General features: G+C 50.2%; 2 protein-coding genes across 7 annotated transcripts; both read left to right on the plus strand.

Moving 5' to 3' along the window:
- The first annotated feature begins 119 nt into the window (after positions 1-119).
- Positions 120-10497, plus strand: CCDC28B (coiled-coil domain containing 28B). 6 transcript variants are annotated; one of them, XM_083368914.1, is made up of 7 exons: positions 523-647; positions 1900-2021; positions 2876-3061; positions 4260-4429; positions 6084-6238; positions 7534-7556; positions 9687-10497. In XM_083368914.1, the coding sequence occupies exons 3-7, from the start codon at positions 2904-2906 to the stop codon at positions 9739-9741; spliced, it is 561 nt and encodes a 186-aa protein (XP_083225040.1). In that variant the 5' UTR covers positions 523-647; positions 1900-2021; positions 2876-2903; the 3' UTR covers positions 9742-10497. The 6 variants fall into 6 exon arrangements, 5 of the variants coding, with proteins under 5 accessions (XP_083225041.1, XP_083225039.1, XP_083225040.1 ...); XM_083368915.1 differs by lacking the exons at positions 523-647; positions 1900-2021 and adding an exon at positions 120-465; XM_083368913.1 differs by lacking the exon at positions 1900-2021 and having other exon boundaries at positions 440-647.
- Positions 10498-11316: 819 nt separating this feature from the next.
- On the plus strand, positions 11317-15002 carry IQCC (IQ motif containing C). Its single transcript, XM_083369999.1, has 5 exons — positions 11317-11525; positions 12298-12441; positions 13459-13774; positions 13943-14061; positions 14447-15002. The coding sequence occupies exons 1-5, from the start codon at positions 11352-11354 to the stop codon at positions 14483-14485; spliced, it is 792 nt and encodes a 263-aa protein (XP_083226125.1). The 5' UTR covers positions 11317-11351; the 3' UTR covers positions 14486-15002.
- The last annotated feature ends 75 nt before the right edge of the window (positions 15003-15077 follow it).

Here is a 15077-nt window from a genome sequence, read left to right on the forward strand (position 1 = left end):
CCTTGGCTCTTTTATGACTTGTGGACTTCAACTCCCAGAATTCCTCAGCTAGGCACGCTGGCTGAAGAATTCTGGGAGTTGAAGTCCACAAGTCATAAAAGAGCCAAGGTTGCCTACCCCTGACTTAGGCGATAGAATTACAGCAGTCTCGCAGTCATCTGATTAGACCAGGCCAGATGGTGACCCATCATTCTGCATGCCACGGTTTTGCCGACTGGGGGATTCTGGGAGTAGAAGCCTACACAGCGCAGAACTGCCAGGGATGAGAGCCGCGCCTCGTGCCAAGCGCAGGAGCCGCCCGGCGCCCCTTCAAGCCTTCGGCCGCGGAGGGCGGAGCAGAGGCGTGGCCGGCTCCGGATCCCACCGCCGGAGCCTCTCGCGTCCCGCGACGTCGCTGGGTGGGCGCTGCCCGCCGGCTGCCGGGGATCGCCGGAGCCCACGAGAGCCGCCGGGACGCCTGGGCCGGTCGGCTGCGAGTCGGCGCGCCCGCGGCGAGGGCCGAAGGGCTCGGGCGGGAGGGCAGCCCGCCTCAGCCGGGCGGAGGGGCGTCGTGTCCGGCCCCAGCCCAGCCTGCGGCGCTGGCGGCGGCCCCTGGCGAGGGAGAGGCGGCAGCTCGCCGAGGGACTCGCAGGCTCGGCGCCGGAGAGGTTCCCTTTGTTATGCCGGGCGGCGGGGAGGGCCGCCTCCGCTCCAGACGCCCCGCCGGGCGGAGAGCCTCAGCCCGACGCGGCTCTGCCGGCGCCCGCCTGGCCGGCCTCGCGGGGAGCCCCGGGACAGGGCGGGGTCGCCGGGCGGAGGGCGGCAGGGGGGCCGGACTCCGCCTCTCGGCCGGCCGGGAGAAGCGGCTGGAGGGGCAGAGCCGGCCGGGAGGGTGGCGCGCCGCTGGGCCTCCCGGGGAAGCCGGCGGGGCTGCGGGTCGCCCCTGACGGGGTCGCTGGTCTCCCCGACCCGGCGCCGCGAAAGGCGGGCGCTTGGAGCCTCGGGACTCCTCCCGCGGACGGGGCCTCGGAGCTCCAGACGCCCGGCCGGGGAGGGGCCGCCGGCCCGGGGAGCAGCTGGGGGGTCTGGACGGGCGGGGAGCCGCGCGGGTTCCACGTCCACGTTGCGGGGGGTGTGTGTGTGCGCCGCCCGTGGATTCCTCCGGGCCCCGGCCTTCCCACAGCGCCGCCCGCCCTCCTTTCTCTGCGGAAAGAAAACGAACGAGAACGGGGGAGAAACTGGAGAAGTCCGGGAAGGTGCAGGTGGGAGGCGAGGCTGCGAAAGAGATTTCTGACCTTGGCTGCTTCAGGGCAGGAGGTCCCTCCCCCGGCCCGCTCTCTTGCCGAGATGAAGCGGGTTGCCTGAGCCCGTTAGCCGGGCGCGGCTTCCGAGCCTCCTGCGCGCCCTCCGAGGATACAGATCGAGACAGGAAGGTCCTTTTATTACAATTTGAACGCTCTGACTAAAACGGATTGCTCTCATTCTAAGAGGGAACCCCGAGACCAGAGAAAAGTTGATTGGACAGGGCAAACGTAACCCCTCTTTTGCGTAGTCAATCAGTTACATAGAGTTAAACATATACATGTGACAACATGTATGTCCGTTTAAATGAGGTCCGACAAAATTTGCTTGGGCGTAAAATTTAAGATTTTAATGAGGAAAAAAAGTCATAAATTTGTTTGGAGTTCACAGAGAGACAAACCAGATATACTGGAGAGAAACCAGACAAACTCCAGACATCCCATCCTATTCTGATTTGGGGAATAAAGACAGGTTTTTGTCTTGAAGTTTAGAAATGTTAGACGTTATCAATCAAACCATCAATATCATTTAAAGGGAGAGAAAATAAGTCAAATGAAAATTCAAAATAACTAAGTTAGCAAGTACAGCAATACTACAAAGTCAATGTTGGTACTACAGAATCCATCCTGTGTGCATCAGCCCAAAACGTGAACCACTCTATCCAAGTCCTGGCTGTCGCTGGTGAGAAAAAGCCTCAGATTTAGGTGTCCTGCTGCCCTGGAGAAATGATTAGGACGGAGGTAAAAAAGCAATTTAACCTGCCATGCAAACTCTTCCAGCCGTTTTTGCCACGTGCCCCCCCCCCACAAAATTCTATAAAGGGAGGTGGCTGGAGCCAGTCTTAAGGCTCGCTTCAATGAGATGGGCTGGATATAAATTTAATAAATAAGGCTCCCCAATTTCATTCCAAACTTTGCAAACGACACCTGTTCCTTCCAAAATGATGCTCCATGGCGTTTAACCTGTTTCCAAGTACATGTTAAACAGTGGTTTTCTCCAGTGTGGTTTACAGATTGAATCCCTATTAACTGGGTTTAAGGGACAAATTCAGACAAAAATTATGGTCTGCAAGTTAAGAAGGCTGGGCTAATAATCCATTGCCTAAGTTTGATTATGCTTCAGTTGGTAATAAAAAATCTTCAACTCCTTTGTTTCAAATGTTATTAAAATTTATTATATGATAAAAATATAAAAAGAAGCAAAAGTTAGAGAAGGGATAAAAGAGGTGAAAAGAAAAAGACAAAAACGTAGTGACTTTTCCCGACTTTTTTCAGTGCAGTAAGACAAGAAAAAAAAATTGCATCCTCAATCTTTTGCTTTAAATTTCTAAATATTTCAAACCATTTCAATAACCACAAAGTCATTCTAGTCATCAAAACCTAAAAGCAAAGTTTCAGTATTTTCATTTTTGAGCCAAAAGTCCAGAAGCGGTTTCCAGCGTGGACTTTCCAGGCATTATTTCTCGTCCTCCTTGTCCTTCTGTGCCAGGGCCTGGGAGGCCTTCTCCTCAAGCGTGGGATTCGGTGCAGGGCTTTCCAAAGTCACTGGTAACGTTTGCTTGGCCTCCTCCATCTTGCTTGCTCTCCTCTTGCAGGTGGGGTGGTTGAGAGGGAGACCCCACGATGGAGGAGAGGAAGAAGAAGAGCCCCAAGGCTCACCTCGGCCAGCCGGGCCCTGCAAGCGCGCTGCGCAAGCTGCCTGTCCCGGCCAGCAAGAGTGCCTCTTTCTCGCTGGGGACGCCGCACCTCCCATCTCCGAGGCCAAGAGCCAAGTTTAAGAGGTCAGCACGAGGACGGGGCAGAGTGGGCCTCTGAGGGCAAGGCCTGAGGGCGCCAGGGCAGGCCAGGTGCTCGGGCAGGGCTGGCATTCTGGCAGCACTTTCAGGTAGGGCAGGCGGGACCCGAGTCTCACAAGGATGGAAGATTCGTTTATTTTCTCTTGCCGCTCCAGCCCTTGTCAGAAGCTGTCTCAGAGCATCATGAAGCATTTGAACCAACCCTGGGAAATAAAAATTATAACAAAAGGCAACAGGAAAAAGCACTTGACTATTAACAAAGCAATAATAAGAAATAGTGTTAGAAATGTTTCTACTGGGGGCAGCCTGTGGCAGGAATCTGAGCTTAGAAACGTAGCAGAATCAGAGCTGGGATGAAACTTCAGAGTTGTGACGAAACCAATAAAAAACGGCTCCTGTCCTGCCACTAAGAAAACTTCACCGTCATGCTGATAAGGAGACAACCTTGAGGAGACTTTATTTATTAAACAGAGAGCTGAACCCACATGTATCCTTCCTCACAAAAATGTTTGCGATACCCGAAGGAGCTCAGTTCGCTTTTTAAACGGTTTTGTGACTTGCGCTTGAGTTCTTGGCTTAGTGATAGGGACACCAGCATAGTTTGCTTTGGATCTCATTGAGCGATCCGCGGTTAGAAATCTCATCCTGTAGTGGTGGGTTTGAGTCAAGGGTCTTTGATGGGGCCCCTCAGCTCAGTTAAGGTAGTTCTTTCACATCCTCCTTGCGTTGTACAACCGCAATTCAGTAAAAGAAATAGGGCCGGTCGGGTCCAGCCCTCTTCACACAGCTTGTACGTAGTTATCAAGCTAGCTTCCTTTCTGAGTTTGCACAGTGGAGTTAACCGTAAGTCACAAAAAGCGCCTAGGTTTGTGCAAATGCAGGTACGTAAGTATGTGGAGGGACCACCGCATCGATGGTGCAGGGTTGCGGGAGAGCAGGTGGGAAGCCAGCCAGCAGTACAAAGCACCCCATCGGAAGGTGTTTAAAGGGCTGCCAAGATGCTGGTCCTTGCAGATTGCCCTCCAGGCAGTGCCAAAGCCTGTTCTGCAGGGGAGGAGAGCTGCTGTGCCAGGTGGCCGGACGCTTGGCCAATCTTGGGGCAGAGCCTGCTTTTCTCTCGGAGGCTGGCTGGTTTCCTGCCACCGTTGCCCCAGATGTCACCTCTGCTTGTTTTCTGTTGCAGAGCAAGCAAGGAGGCGTCACGAGTCCCACAGCTTGGGGGCAATGCGGGCTCCGTGGTGGGCACCCCCCTGCAGCATTCCTTCCTGACCGACGTCTCTGATGTGTATGAGATGGAAGGGGGTCTCCTTAACCTGCTGAATGATTTCCACTCAGGGAAGCTTCAAGCTTTCGGTAACGTCTTTAATGCTGGGATGTCTCTAGACTGTATTATGCTGGGCAGAGAGAGTTGAGGCGAGTTCAAATCCTGGGTTATCACTTATCTCTGGATAATCCTTAACTTAATCCTGCTTTCATTTATTCATGAGATCATAATTTTTACTCTGCGCTTTTTGACGAAAAAGCCTTCTGCCTCGCTTAGTGCAGCAACCACAGCCCTTGCATTACAATCTCAGTGACAGAGCACACAAGCAAAAAAGGGAACAGGACAGTAGAGAAGAAAAAGAAATTTGGGCGCCTGCTTTTAAAAGTATAGTTCAAGATAGCTGGTCAAGAAAGGCTCTTAGCCATTTGTGGAGTCAGAGATGAATTAAATGGATAATTAATTGGGGTTTCTCCCCCTCCTTAGTTCCTCCCCTACTGATTCTCTTGTCTCTCTTATGTTGCATCTTGCGCCTGCTTGTCAGTCCCTGGCCACCGCTGCCCACATCCTTGGCTAGAAGCATTTCTGTCTCAAAGGGCTCCGTTATTAACCCGCAGGTTGTCCTCTCTTTCCAGCAATTCTCTTGCTGCAACAATTAACATTCCTCACACTTGACAGGGATAGAAAAATTGTCCCAGTATCAGCTCATTTGATTTTCCCCAGAAGATGTGGCAGAGAAGCTTTGCTTAGCAACTTAATGTGTGGATTAATTAGATATGTACATGTACATAAGCTCCACTTATGGTGTGTGTGTGTGTGTGTGTGTGTGTGAAATTTCAGTAGTGCAAGGTTTATGTTCCTTTGATACGTTGGTTTTGGGCTTCTAAGGCAGCATTTCCAGCCCTTGGCAATCATGCTGGCAGGGAATTCAGAGTTAAAATCCACACATCATCAAGCTGCCAAGGTTGAGAATCACAGTTCTAAGGATTTCAATAATAGATATAGTTTGAGTTTTCACCAGCTGTGATGCTTTTGATTTGGAAGAAATTATAATGATCTGTTTAACACACCATGCCTGGTCTGGAGATGATTGTTGAGTTGGGTAGGACTATCATACCGTTAGCCATCAATGCGGGCAGATCCGTTAGCCCACAGATACCTTGCCCAAATAGAACCCAAGCTAGAAAAGTAGATTAAAATGTCTTAATTATGTACACAAGTAAGGAGAGGCACCTCACCCAAGAGAGGAGAGGAGCAGCTTAGAAAATAGAAAATCACTTCATATACAGTTCAAACCCATTGGGTCTGGAACAGGTTCTTCCATTGGTTAGCATGATTTGACACATCTCTGATGTAGCACACACGTCTTTCGTATATTAGGATGTAATATCTCATAGCACCCCGTAACAACATTAGTATGATTTTGTTAATGCGCATCCTCATATTCAGGAGGTTTTAGATTATAATGAGGCGTGGAGAAGATTGCAAGTAACTATAGTTCAAGTCAGCCTCCCCGACAGGTTTTGAACCAGTTCTCTTACCAGGCTGTACAGAGCTTTCTTTGTTCCTTCCAGGACCAGAAACATTAATCAAAGAAACTTCTAGTTGCTGGAAACATTAATCACTGCTGCTGCTGCCATTAATTCCTTTTTGGTAAGGCCAGCAGAGTCAACCTTTTCTCCCCCCCCCCCCCCCCCCGTTTGGCTCACCTTTGCTCTGCACCCCTGTCCTGGTCTGGGCCTGCAGGCAGAGAGTGTTCTTTTGAGCAGCTGGAGCACGTCCGGGAGATGCAGGAGAAACTCGCCCGCCTGCACTTCAGCCTGGATGTCTACGTGGAGGAACTTGTGGAAGATCAGAAGAAAACTGTGGCTGACAGGAATCTGGACCAGCTGCTGACCAACGTGAGTGTCCCAAGCAGTTGCCTTCTTCTAGAAGAGAGGTGGATCCCCAGAAGATGGATTCCCAGGATGGGGGGGGCATTCCAGAGGAGGAAGAGGCAGTCCAGATATCCTTTGTGAGAGAAAGAGGGTGAAGACAGCCCCTCCCTAACCGTTCCCAGAGCGTTTGGTAGATGCCGATGGCTTGCAGAGTCCTCAGTCTGGCAAGATTCCGTCCACAGGCGTGAAGCAATAAAGAACTCAGCCTGGGAGAATTACCACATGTCGTTCTTGGTTTTGGACTTGACATCAATCCTGCCAGACTCAGGTCTCTGCTATCTGCGTCCACCATGTAATTTGAGAACTCTTAGGGAGGGGCTGTCTTCACTCTCTTTCCCTCACACAGGATATCCGGGCTGAGGTGCCTCTTCCTCCTCTGGGATGGAACCCTCCCTCCTGGGGACCCACCTCCTCGCTTCCTCCCATCACATCCCTAGACTGAAGTGGGCTTGGCATTTTGCCATTTAGGAAGGACACAACCCACCAAAACATAAAGTGGGGTTACCTGTTGCATGGATGCAGCAGCTCGGGATGAAATGGTGGTGGTGGGGATATAGCAGGCGAGGCTGGATGGCTGGATGGAGGGATGGACCCCCCCCTCCTCCCCGCCCATGTGAGAGGAGTGCAATCTGCAATGAAATGAAGCTAGAGTTCGAATGGCTCCCTTTGAGGCAGGGCAGGAGAAGGCAGGGATTGCCAAAGACGATGCTCTGCGTTCGTGTCCTTGGCCAGAAGAAGTGGAATGCAGTGAGGCTGACTGGGTTCCCACAACATGCTGAACGTACCCCAGGTTAGCCTTGCCAAGGATTTGGGGCTTAGAGTGGCCCTCTGGAAGGGTTCTTCTCTGGGCCCCTGAGAGGGAGAGGGAGCGAAATGGGCACTGAGATGAGGTGGGGGGAGGCTGCATCTCCTCTCCAGTTAACTCTGGCTACTCCAAACCCAGCCTGGCTATCAGAGACCTTTACCTTATTTCTGTAAGGACCTACCTCATCGAAGCCTCCCAAGGAAACAGAACTTTTGAAACAAGTGTTGCATTAAAAGGAACTTTCATTAGGGGCCAGTGACAGCAGGGAAAACAAGGCGAGGTCTGAGGAAAAACACGCCCAAGCTCTTTGCCTGTCTCCCCCATTGGAAGGATGGTTGGGCAGCTTTCCCAATGCCTGCCCCTGCCTCTGGCATTGGACAAGGCCTCTTCTGGGTCTGGGCCTCTTGCATATGTTCACAATGCTTTTTTTTGCTTTTTTCATTTGTTTTTGTAGCTGGAAGAACTCAGCAATTCCATGTATCCTTTTTTTAGGGCCCAATGTGGTTTTCCTGACAAATTGATCCGGGGGGGGGCAGGAGAGGAAAAGGGATGTGAATGGGGTGCTGTTTCAGAGAAGAAGGAGTGCATCAGAGGTGGAAGAACATGGGGACCTATGGGGACGTAATGCACAGGTGTCTATGGGGATGGTGACATCTTGTGTATAGGACTTCATCATGCTTTGTCCTGGACACCTAACTCCAAGTGATAGCCAATCTCTTGTCTGCAATTAAGATAATGCTATATCTCTGCCATTGGATCACTTGTGCAAAGTATAGGCTGTCCTTGACCTACCAGCCTAATGAAGCCTGGGAATTTGCATATATCCTGAAGGTCATAGGTTGAGACCGTATGTAAGGACCCGCTTCAAAACCTCATCCCAAGAAAGCAGGACTCTTGCAACAGATTCATCCCAAAAGGAACTTTTATTAGGAGAAGCTGACAGCAGGCATAGAAGGCAGGATCTGAGGGCTTCCCACTCAAATCAATAGGTTAAAGGAGCCTCAAGCAAACCCCACCCCAATAGTTCATCAGTTCAAATGAGCCAATCCCCAGGTGTTATGTCCTCTATGGGAACAGAGCTGATAACAGAGTCCGTTCCCATGCCTGTGAAGACGTTGTTGGGTCTTCGCACCTTTCTCTTCCGCAGCGAGAGATAAGCCAGATGGTGGTAGGCACATTCCTTTCTCACCCCCCAGGTTGACATCAAGGGAGAAACAGTTCAAAGAGCAAGCAGATAGAAAAGGGAGAGGATACGTTGTAGCTAAGCAAAGGAGAAATAATGCATTCCATAGGGCCTAATACCCCCTCCCCCTCAGGAGAAGGATACAACCCACAGAAAGAAGCTGGAAAGGGACAGAACCAACCCCCCCCAACAAGAAAATAGGTTCTGACACTCCTGATTTTAGATTTTTTGAAGCAGTCACTAAGATTCTGTGAATGTTAAGAGAACCCTTTCTCACTGACTGGTGCTTACTTCTGTTTTCCAGTAAAAATCACCATAAATCATGGTCATATGACCCTGCAAATGGCCATAAATACAAGCTGGTTGCTGAGCATCCAAAATGCAATTGTGTGTCTGCAGGTAGGGACACGACCATTGGAGCTCCGAATCTGGGTTTTAAGTACCTTTTTCGAGGCCCTGGTATCTTTGAACGGTTGCTATGCGATCAGTCCTAAATTGGGGGCTACTTGTATTACAAGTGAGCCCATTTCTCCCATCAACAACCTGGGGACAAAAAGGCTGATTTAACTTAGAAGTTTGGTTAACAACATAGCAATCCAGGAGAAAATGGCTCTGGGTGGCTTGTGCATGGTGTGAAACCACCCAATTGTGATGAGGGCCAACCTGGTTTAAAGGTGCTAAATTTTGCGCCTTGGATAAATCCCCATTTAGCCATGAAGCTCACAGACTGATATTGGTGTGCGAACATTCCTTGAGCCACATCTGTGTTGCATGGTCCTCCAAAATCCAAGCCAGCAGCCTTATCTTGCCTGCCTTTCCAAGTAGATGGTGTGGGTGTGGATGTACATTTCCAGGTTCCTCAATGTTAATGTTACATGCTGCAGATTTAGTACAGAGCTGCAGTCTAAACTAAGTCAGCATGGCTGATGTTCATAATAATATTATGTTTCATAGGATGAACCAATGGCAGAGATGTCCCTGGGTGGATGGAGGCTATAAAAGTCAAGATCATCATTTCTCAACCTTGGCAACTTTAAGAGGGTGGACGTCAGTTCCCAGAATTCCCCAGTCAGAAGTGCACCCATCTTAAAGTTCCAAGATTGAGAAACACTAGCAAAGACAAGGACTGCAGCTGCACGATTGGAGCCTTGGCTTTTTGTTTACACGTATATTGCATCTGTAAAAAAAGGGGTGGGAGGTTGTGGCTGCCATCTTGGCTTTTTTCGCCCCCTGAGGAGATGCAACTTTGCATCACGATTAGCCAGGATTCCTTGCTGTTGGTCATTTGGACTGAGACCAACAGGAGCTGAAGTCCAAAAGGTCAGGAAGGCAGCTGGTCTACCCAGGCTGTAGAAGTTCAGAGAAAGGGCCAGGAGAAATGGCTGTTCGACTCTTACTACTTATTTCTTAACCCTTCACCTTAGACAAAAGCTTCACCTGGCTGAAAATCCTGATGTGGAAGAAGCACCCAACACCTAGAAAAGGCATTGGGAAGGGCCAGGCTGTCCCGCTTGTGGCCCTTCTGAATAGGCCTCGAGAAGGATGTCTGGCAGGCAACTGCATCTGAATTGTGTTTGTTGAAAGGTTAGGGGCTGCCAGATGGAAAGAGGCAGACACACGCAAGCAGGAGGCAGAAAGCGCAAGGGACAAAAGCCTGTTCTGCATGGCTACTGAACAGAAAAAGCAAGGAAGGCAAAGGAGAGGGACGGGGCCAGGATGCTGATCCTCCACGTTGGAGCCCCGAGTCGAGCTGAGAGACCCTCTTTTGCTTAGTGTGGCAAGAGCAGAAGGCTTCTGGTTTCCTTCCCCTTGCAGTCTTGCTCCAGGTTCCATAATGGACGAACCTCTCTGGAAATTTCTGATGAGCAGCAGACGTTTCACCAATGGCGGCCCTTTGTTCTCGCTCCTCCTGCTGTGTGAGCTGGGCACCTCTCATTTTAAATAGTTTTGTTTTTATAATGCTGCACGAGTTTGATCTCCTGCATCCTGTGCCTGCTCTGCACATGGCATTAGTCTGAGAGCTATGTATTATTCTTTCCTAAGAACACAGTTAGTATATTAGGGGCGCGACAATTGCTTTGGGGAGAGTTTGGAAAAAGCCCCCATTATTCATGATAATCCTTTTATGTTCCTCCTTTTCCACTTGGATCTACAGCTGTGGGGGACAGATGAATTCTGACAGCATCGAACGTGAAGGCGACTGGGGAACCTTTGTGCTGAGAGGGTTCCTGAGAACATGATCTATCCCTGCACCCACCCACTCCTCTAGTCTCCCTGGCTGGGGACTGCAGAAGAAGCAGGCTGAGCCGCTTGGTTTGCCTGTCACAGGCTGTCAAATCAGGAAAGCCCCTTTGGCCGGGAGCCACCACAAAACCAGAGATGGAGAGACCTTCTGCGCAGCAGTGGGGAAGTAGGGAATTCTGTCCTGAAAACTACTTGGATCTACTAGCCTATTTCAGAAGGCTTCGTCTGTTTCTGGAATTGGGGGCGTTTTTTTCCTTTATAAGCAATTCCAGGGAGAATTGAGTTCCCTCCCAACTGCGGACTCTGGTTCGTGTCAGCCAGCAGTGCCATCAATGTGGTGTTGAGTGTTAAGCCACGACCCTGAATCACTGTCATAAAATAAAAACAGGTTTGAAATTACACTCTCTGTTTTTGGTTACTTTTATAATTTTATTGAACAGGAGGGTGCTGTGAAGAACGGGTGGGAAACTATGGTCCTTTCGTGACTTGTGGACTTCCAACCCCCAGAATTCTTAAGCCAGCCATGATAGACATCAACCTCCAAAATTTCTAAGACAGCTTTAGCAGCGGCGTTTGATGCTTTCTCTGCTTTTATGGGCTGGGGTCGTCGACGGTGGTGGTGGGAGGGCGGGGGGGCGTTGCTGGCGGGGCAATTCTGGCGGTTGAAATCCACCCATTTTAGAGCCGCCGAGCGTCGCGGAGTGAAGACGTCAGATGCGGCCGAGCAGAGACCGGAAGTGGGTGTCGCACAGCTGGCTGGGAGGATCGCTCCCTCAAGCGCCCCCGTTTTAGCCCGAGGAACCTGGCCAATCGGCGTGGGGGCCGGGCACACCCCCCCGCTGGGAATGATGGGACCTGGAACTCAGCGCAGCTGGAGAGCGGACCGAGCCGCCGGCCGCGGCGGGGCAGGAGGGGGGCGTGGCGCGGGTCGCCCTTCGCTGACGTCACCGGGGGACGCGGCCGCCGAGGCGGGCGGGAGGATGCGGGAGGCGGCGGCGGCGGCGGCGGCGCGGTTGCAGGTGGGAGGCGCGGCGGAGCGGCGGAAAGCGGGGTCGGTGGGCCGCCTCAGGCGTCGAGAGGGAGGAACGCGGGCCGGGAAGGAGCTGCCCTTGCCCGGGAGGCTCGGAGAGCAGCGCCCGCCCCTGGTGCAACACCACGGAAAAAGTCACTTATGACCGTTTTTCACAGTTAGGACGGCTACGGCACTCCCGTGGTCACGTGACGAAAACCCAGTCGCTTGGCAACTAAGGTGATCACATGATCCCCTTGGCGACCTTCTGACCAGCGAAGTGTGTGTGTGTGTGTGGGGGGGGGTTTCACGTAAAAGCCGTCTTGCTAGCTTAACAGCTGCAGTGGTTCGCTTAACGAGGGTGGCAGGAAAAGTTGTAAAACGGGGCAGAACTCATTGACTTGCTTAGTGGAGATTTGGGGCTCAGTTCTGATTGTAAGTCGAGGACTGCTTGCAGTAGAAAGGGTGAGAGGTTAAAAGGTTCAGATAAATGTCAAAGGGTTCTGGGCTCCCCTTGCCTTCCTTCCTCGCCTTCAGTGTTCAAGATTTGGACCTGGGAATTGGAATGGGCACAAGTAAGCGCTGACTTCCTCCCTGCCCTGCCCCCCCCCTGTGAAATGGCTGGACGAACAAGATGGAAGGGAGAAAAATCACCTGTTAAACTTCTCCCTATCAAATCCTGCATTACTGGAGAAACTCAATCTGTGCTGCCTTGTTATATGATAGCATTGGTCACTTCTGTCCAGCTGTGACTGTGCTTTTAACGGTTTGTTCCCTTTTAGGCTGTTGTCAGGGGTTATTTGATCAGGAAAAGGCTTCAAAGCCTAAGGAGTAAGTATGAGAGCATCGTCAAGGAAATCGAAGGGGACTTGGATGGGGTCCAGTGGACTGGCCAACTCTTCCCAAGACCGGAGTTTCTCTCAAAGGTATGACTGTTGATAGGTTCAGCTCTTAGCAAAAGTGGCAGTATTGATCCTTGTTTGTTGAACTCTTCCAGAGGGGAATTAAAGGCTTAGTGGTTAAGACATCAGCTAGAAACCAGAAGGCTGTGAGTTCTATTTCTATTTTAAGCATGAAACCATCTCGATCAGCTTGGTGGCCCAGCTGTGGGGGAGGGGGCTGGCGTGCACATGCCCATGACTTGCACAAGCGGTGGGCTGGGGCACATGTACCATGCACCCATAGCTCGACTGTGCACCAACCCATGGCCCAGGGTTGCAGACCGCTATTTTTCAGTCTAATAGACTGCCTTTTTAAAATGCACTATAATCTGCATTTGACACAATATAAAAATGAAAAAGCTCATTAGAACTTGAAGATTGGGCTAGAAATAACCCAGTATTTGTTTTTACAAATAGCCAATTTGTTTCTACAGCGGGTATGTTGCTGTTATTGTAATGTCTAATAGGAAAGCTTGAATTTAGCCAAGTAAAGAGGAATTCAAGTCTCCCCAGCCTTGGTCATCATTTTAAACTCTGCGTTTCCCACTGCTTTTACTCAAGTCATGCAGTTATTCTGAATTAGAATAGGAGAGCGTGCACTGTGAGAGTGAAACAATTATATATTCTCTGAGGCTAAGTTTATTTAATATGCTGGTCCTTAAACCCAGGTTAATGGAATACAATTGCTATGTTCATATTATATCTGATACTCAAATAAAACCATGTTATGGCTTAAGGAGGTTATTGTCTTCATGCAACATGTTTGGTGGCAGTCTGGTGGCATTCGGTGGCATTCGGTATATCCATTTGTATATCATATAAATATTTGCTTTTTGTTTGATGTGCAATAGGATGTGCAACGTTCTGTACAACACAGATCTGCACATTCAACTGGAAAGTATCTTTCTCTGTACATAATAACCGTTCCCTTTTTAAAGGTAATCATCTTTATTATTGTTTTGTTTTATATTGATGAACTTTATTTTTATATTTTATTTACAGTCTGCCCAGAAATCAATAAAGGAATTCAACAGAGAAGAGGTTAAAGTTGACAGGCCACCAAAACAGGATGCACAATATTATCAAGAGTCTAAGCCAATGTCTGATTTTGAGATGCAGTTTCCAAGCCGACTTCTGGCTGAGGAGGCAGCTGAACCCAAGATCGATGAGGTAGGAGAGAGTCTGGAGCAAGCCGTAGATGCTCGCCTCGGGAATGTCTGCAGCCTTCCAGGAGAGAACGAGGAAGGGGAGCCCAGCAATGCCTCGTCTGACTGGAGCAGCACAATTCTGGGGACAGAGTCTCCCCGGATGAGCCAAGGTAAGATGAGCGCTGGAGGAACCCTGGCTTTGGTAAACGGATAGCATCCCTGGATAGCATCAATCGTCATTGCCTGCGTGTGCATGCGTATGAATAGGACGGCTGCCTTGCTCGGCTGGAGGAGAGAGGGCATCTTGTTTCTGACTGCCTTGTTCTTTTCTCCTCCAGAGTTTCACTTCCCCAAAGCACCAGAGGTGCCCAGAGGGATGCCTGGTCTGCAGAACTACCGCAAGCACCTGGCCATGGAACTGCTCTGGCTGCAGCAGGCCATTGCCAGCCGTAAGAATGTAAGGATGCTGCCTTTGGCTCGCTTGCTGGCCTTTTGTCTTGGGGAGCAGCCATAACCCAAATGCCGGCTGGTCTGGCACAGTTCTGTGATCACCGCTTCTTCTGTAAGCTGATAGGTGCCGTGGGGGGAGAGGTAGTTCAGCATTGTCCTGGGCTTGGGCAAAAGCAGGTGGCCCTGGCAGGATTCCTTTGGGGTATGGAAGAGCGTGCGTCTTTACAATTCAGAACTGTACTGCATTGGACAGGGGTTAAAACCACGAAGGAAAGGGTTTGTGGTCTCTGGAATACAGGGATTCATTTTACTAGGATAGCTGCAGCAGTTGATGTAGATTTCGTCTACTTTCATTTCTTTCATTTCCTTTTTATTACTGTCATCCCTCATAGTATTTGATCCTGAAACAGAGATTGGGGAACCCAGCTTGAGAGCTCACCGGAAAGGCGCCTGTGATCTTTTCTCCCCGAACTGGAAGCTCACACGTTCACCTGCTACCTGCAGAAAGGAAGCAGGTGGCTGCAGGCAAGGCGTCCGCCCTGTTTCCTTTGAGAGGCCACATCCTGAAGTCGCCATTGAGACTTACAAAAGTAGCTGTGAAAAGTGGAGACTGCAGAAGCTTTTCACGGTTGGCAGATTTTGGAATTGCAGTTGCGGAAGTTCCTTTGGTGGAGCAGCGACAGAACGTCAGGTCTGCAAAGAACTCGCAAAGCTACTAATGAAAGCTGTTGCCTGCGTGGGGCCCCCTTTCCCTGTCAGTTGCACTAGAGGAGCTTTGACCAGAAAGTTTTCAATTCCTGGACATTATTTTTTCCCCTTTGCATCTGCTTTTTGTGGCTACTGACTGCTTGATTATTCTTAAAGTCTTTACTGTGCGGTTGTTTTTGCTGCTTTGTTGGCTTGTTTTTTTAAATTTGTATGCTATTATTAAATTATTATGAAATTTTGGACTGTGACTGTAAAATTAGGCAGTGTTCCACATTTTTCAACTGTGGTAGGCAGTATGAACCTGCCAGAGGTACT

The sequence above is a fragment of the Vipera ursinii genome (assembly GCF_947247035.1).
Source record: "Vipera ursinii genome assembly, chromosome: 9".
Lineage (NCBI taxonomy): Eukaryota > Metazoa > Chordata > Lepidosauria > Squamata > Viperidae > Vipera > Vipera ursinii.